Source organism: Atta cephalotes (assembly GCF_000143395.1).
Source record: "Atta cephalotes unplaced genomic scaffold scaffold00005, whole genome shotgun sequence".
Lineage (NCBI taxonomy): Eukaryota > Metazoa > Arthropoda > Insecta > Hymenoptera > Formicidae > Atta > Atta cephalotes.
Genome location: NW_012130069.1, coordinates 3145684 through 3150765, shown reverse-complemented (window position 1 = coordinate 3150765; position 5082 = coordinate 3145684). Strand labels below are relative to the sequence as shown.

The 5082-nt window shown below is 31.0% G+C and overlaps 1 protein-coding gene across 1 annotated transcript in view; it reads left to right on the top strand.

The window, feature by feature from the left end:
• LOC105626585 (gamma-sarcoglycan-like) overlaps positions 1–4813 on the top strand; it is a 66850-nt gene extending 62037 nt beyond the window's left edge. Inside the window, exons 3-4 of the mRNA XM_012207879.1 lie at positions 2773–2962; positions 4617–4813. Of these exons, the coding sequence (XP_012063269.1) occupies positions 2773–2962; positions 4617–4813 (387 nt within the window). The remainder of the gene's footprint in view (positions 1–2772; positions 2963–4616) is intronic.
• The last annotated feature ends 269 nt before the right edge of the window (positions 4814–5082 follow it).

Genomic DNA, 5082 nt, shown 5'->3' with positions numbered 1-5082 from the left:
CAACAATAATAAAGAAAACGTAACACAATATATATATATATATATATATATATATATATATATCCAAAGTTCATCTCTCGTCTGGCTATCGCGATGTCTATGCAGCATAATAATTTAATTTTCTTACCAATATTCATTGTCCATTTCCACATTGAAAAATGATATATTTATCTTCATGCACTATAAAAGATATTCCAATATAAAATAATTGAATTTGATGTTTGACATTTCCAATTTATTTAATCATGAAAACATTATTGGCATGTAGGAATATTTGAAAACCCAATATATTTGACAATGAGTTTGTAATATCTTTCAAAATCAACAAAATATAAATAAGAGATTCTCTATATTTTCAAGATGAAAATTATATTATTTCAGAAATATTTTTTTAATTTCGGTTATCTGTGTGTTAACATGAGATTTTTATTCTGTTCATATGAAATAAATATTATTTTAAATTTTTCTCGAAATATATACCTAAGCCAGGATTAAATTTCAATTGGATATGTGCGTTGTATTTGCGATAATAAATTGTCCTTCCGACTGTTTGGCTTTTCATATCTCGTTTAACAGAGGGAAATTATTCTTACCGTTTCGCCGCTAATCGACGTATCAAATTGCCACCGCGTATTCAGCAAATTTTCAGGCTCGGTCAGCGTGTACCATGGCTGGTTAGGAAAAAAAAAGTTGAATAAAATGGAGTCCGCTGGATCGAAAGTTAAATTCCGTTTGAACAGAATATGTACTTGGATCACTCTCTTCTTTTCTCTGCAATTGTAATAATAAGCGGACAGAGCGTGGCGATTGCTTTCGATCGAACGGCCAATCATTGGAAACCAATGTAGAAGAACGAACTATTTTATTACAATAGTATTTTAAGGAAAGTTTTGCGGCAATGGAGAAGACTACGACTGGGAGATTTGCCAAGCGAGATCTCTATCTATTTCGAACTGTTTCTAGCGATTCACAACTCTTTCGCAGATATACGTGCATTCTCAAGCGATATTAAAATACGTCGCATTCGTATTAGTATGAGGAATGTAATTGACAGTCTTTCTTATGTCAAACTATGCTCATATCACGGACAGAATGTTAAAGAACGATGCAACCCATTTTCACACGCATATTTGATGCGTGCTAGTAAAATCTATGCGATTTTTTAACATCAACTATTACAATTAAATTCAAAAAATTATTAGAATGAATATTATTAGAATGTGGCTTTAACTTTAATTTCTTTTTTATTTTTTGTAGTTTTCTCGAAAACTTCTCCATAGACATACTTACATCTTCTGTATACACACAGAAAATATTCTATTTTTAAGAAAAGTGATTCCTTAATTTGCTTTTTTTTCTTCTAAATAACGGTTATCTTTAATAAAAAAATATTTTTTTATAATAATCTTAAAATATACTTCTCACAAATTAAAAAAAACTCTTATTAATATGAACTCAAAACAAGAATTTATTTTCTCTTTAAAAATTTTCTCTTTAAAAGTTTGAAGAAGTGACTTCAGCTTAATGAATAAACAAATCAAATTACTTTTGATTTTAATTTAATAATCTTGATTAAAGTATTAAATTTACTATTCAGAATATACTTTAAAGAAATTTGATGCTTGTAATGAACTTATGATAGATTTGCAAATATATAAACTTTTGAAATTGGGACTTGAAACAAGTAATTATCATTCGTGTACAATATGTATTTTTCTATGTGTATTTTTTAATTAATTTTGTAAAATCTAAGATTATCTTAGGAAGAAGTATAGACATTTTAACTTTTTTACCAGACGTATATCCTTTAACATCGTCAGGGGCAAAGTTCAATCGCAATTATACGTGGTAAGACTGCGGTTTCATAAACGCCAAATTGCACTTTCTACTCGGGATAAGTCCCAGGTGGAAAACTACCCAAAGTTTACGAGATGAATGCAAACGCGCAATGTGTCTACTTTATAGTGCATTTCTCCTTTCCTCCCGACCCCAGCCGTCCACTTTCCTTCGCTCGATACATTCCAGCACAGGTAGTCGATAAGCGAGAGGGAAACAAAAAATGAAAGAAAGAGAAGGAGAAAGAGAGATATCAAACTAAAATAAAATTCTGCCTACGCCACTGATTCGGATATTACAGCAGATATTTCAAACGAACGGACACAATGGATCACTGCGCGTAACCTGCACGTAGTTCATCGCCGCATTTATAATTCATCCGTCTGAAGTGGCAATAATGGCGCGCGCCACCGATACTTAATACCGCTGAAACTCGACGCAGTAATGGAGTATATTATTTTATTTTACGAGCGCGATGGTGCGCTCACTTGATCTCGAAGGTATCGATATTGCTAGACTTCCCGGCGTGCGGTCCGATTTTAATAAATTCCTGCGACGATACACTGACTAGGAAACATTTTAAACCGTCTCGGTTTTATGTAGATAGACTGTAGTACTTGCTATTTTAATTTTGACGATAATTTCTGCGTGTAATTTAAAGTTTAACTTATTTTCAAAAATATATCCTGACAAATCAAAAAATCAATTGAAACATCATTATAAATCGAATATTGTGTTTTAGACTGATAAAATACAGAATTTATAGGAAATAGAAAGCCTGAATCAGCTATCAATTTGAGAGAAAATAGAATGGGTATACAAGAGTGCAATAAATCGTGGCGAGACTCTGGTCTATTTTTATCGAACGTTATAGCCGCGGCCTAGAAAGTTTCGACGATTCGCCCTTCTGTCCTGAGTCATTTCCTTTTCTTTCAGGAAGGTATCGGCTCGCTAAAAGTGGTGCCTGGGGGAATCGAGCTAAGAGGTCAAGCTGCCGTGTTAGACGCCCTCATAGCTTCCAGCCTGAGATCTCGGAAGGGCAAAAACTTAGTGCTGGAATCATGGAGTAATTTTACGGCCTCGGCGAGATCTCACGATGGTCGGCTTCTCGCGCGATTAACAGTTGGTAAGTTATATTGATGGTCGCGTACAGCAGCTTCCATTTTTCATACAATTTGACGTCAAGAAGTAATTTTAATTTCTCAGAGAGAAATGAATTTATATAAATGTCCTAACTTGAAACTATATACGGAAGCTATATAATTTCATGAGATATTCTAGATTAATTTGCACACAGGAATGTAATTATTTTGCTAACGTATCTTTAAAAATTTAGCTAGATCTGACAATAATTTTATTAGATCATTAAAATAATTACATAGGAATTTCAAATGAGAAATATTGTAAAATTTTTGACATTCTAATCAATTTGAGTTACAAAATTATTTTACTAAAAATTATTTTTCAAAAAAATTATGTAAGAAAAAAAGTGTCATGCTGATAATTTATCGCAATTCTAGCGACATTTGTCGTTAATATTAGTAGAAATCTATACACTGAAAGAAAAGATTGGCTGAATAGGACATAACATTTTTAATTGATTGTAGCAGCCCATTTTTGATTGCGATAGCTTATCGAAATCCTATGTTGACATTGCGGATAGGCTAACGCCATTAAAAATTAGCTGCTGCAACCAATTAAAAATGCTGTGCCATATTTTACCATCTAATTTACTCCAGCAACCAATCTTTTCTTTTAGTATAGTCTACAATTATTAAACGGAGCTACAATCTTTTCAATTTTGATTTCCTAATTTTAAAAAATGCATAACTCTTTTTTATTTTTATTTCTAACTGCAGGACTATAAAAAAAATACTATTAAAATTATCCAAAGGTGGAATTTGCGAAATTATAGTAGTATAACATTCTATTAATAAACAAAAAACAGTTATAATAGTATTCTTTCTCTATTCATAATTTTATACAGTTTCTTATAAAAATAAAAAAGACTTCTACATTTTTTATACTAAAAAATCGAAATTAAAAATATAAAAATTCGCATGTTAACGCGAATCTCGCATGATACTTCCCCTCTAAAATATAAAAAAATCATAAATATTTCCACTTTTAGCTACAGATCCCGTTAATACTTCGTTTTACAATGTATATAATTTAAAAACAAAATTTCAATAATTATTATTTTTAATACATTTTAAAGCAGGGCATTAAAAAAATCATTCAGCATGTATATGATAATATACACACCATATTGAATAAAGAAGCCTAGTGAACATAAGTACAAAAATTCAATCGTTTCTGAGGTACAAACAATTGTGTAACTGATTTAATGATTTTTACGTATCGTGTGCGATGTGAAGATTTACCTCAGTGTTTACAAAATCGCGTTTAAGTGTTCTGATTTAATTTTCATACACACTTTATAATGAAAAATTTTATCAGTAATCAGTAAATTGATATCAATCAGTAAATTACGATATCAATGTTTTACTTATCTTAATTTTTCTCTTTTCACGTCGTATACAATACGTAGAAGAAACAATAAGTTAGTTATGAAACTAATATACAAAATTGATTATATTCTAGATATGATTGAACTTTCTCGATCTATGTTCACTAAAGCTTTTTCACTTATTGTGGTATGTATTATCTATCGTATAAATGCTGAATGTTTTTTTTTACACTCTGTACAATTCCTAATATATTTTTTAGATTAAAAATCAGTCAAAATCAGAGTATATTCAATTAAATTCTACTTTCAGGGGAAGATCGCGTCGACTGTGTGTCTAGAGGTTTCCGAATAACTGATCCAAGAGGAGGTGTGCTCTTTTCCGCGGATAGAGAACAAGTTATCGTGGGAGCGGAAATGTTAAGGGTGACCGGTGACGGTGGTGCCGTTTTCCAAGGGAGTGTGCAGACTCCGCTAGTCAGAGGAGAATCGGGACGCGGTCTTAAGTAAATATATTACAAACACCTAACAATATATTATATATGCATATGTAATATTTAATTTTATGCAATCGAAAGAGACGTATATAGATTTGACGTATATAGATTTCCCCACAAACTATTTGTGGATGATAATTATCTAATATTATACTACAAATAAACAATTTATGGATATTGTTTCGAAATATTATGCAATTATTTGTGTTTATCATTAATTCGTATCAACATTTCATCAAAGTTCAAATGTGAATTTCCGTGCACATAATTATATCCTAGCAA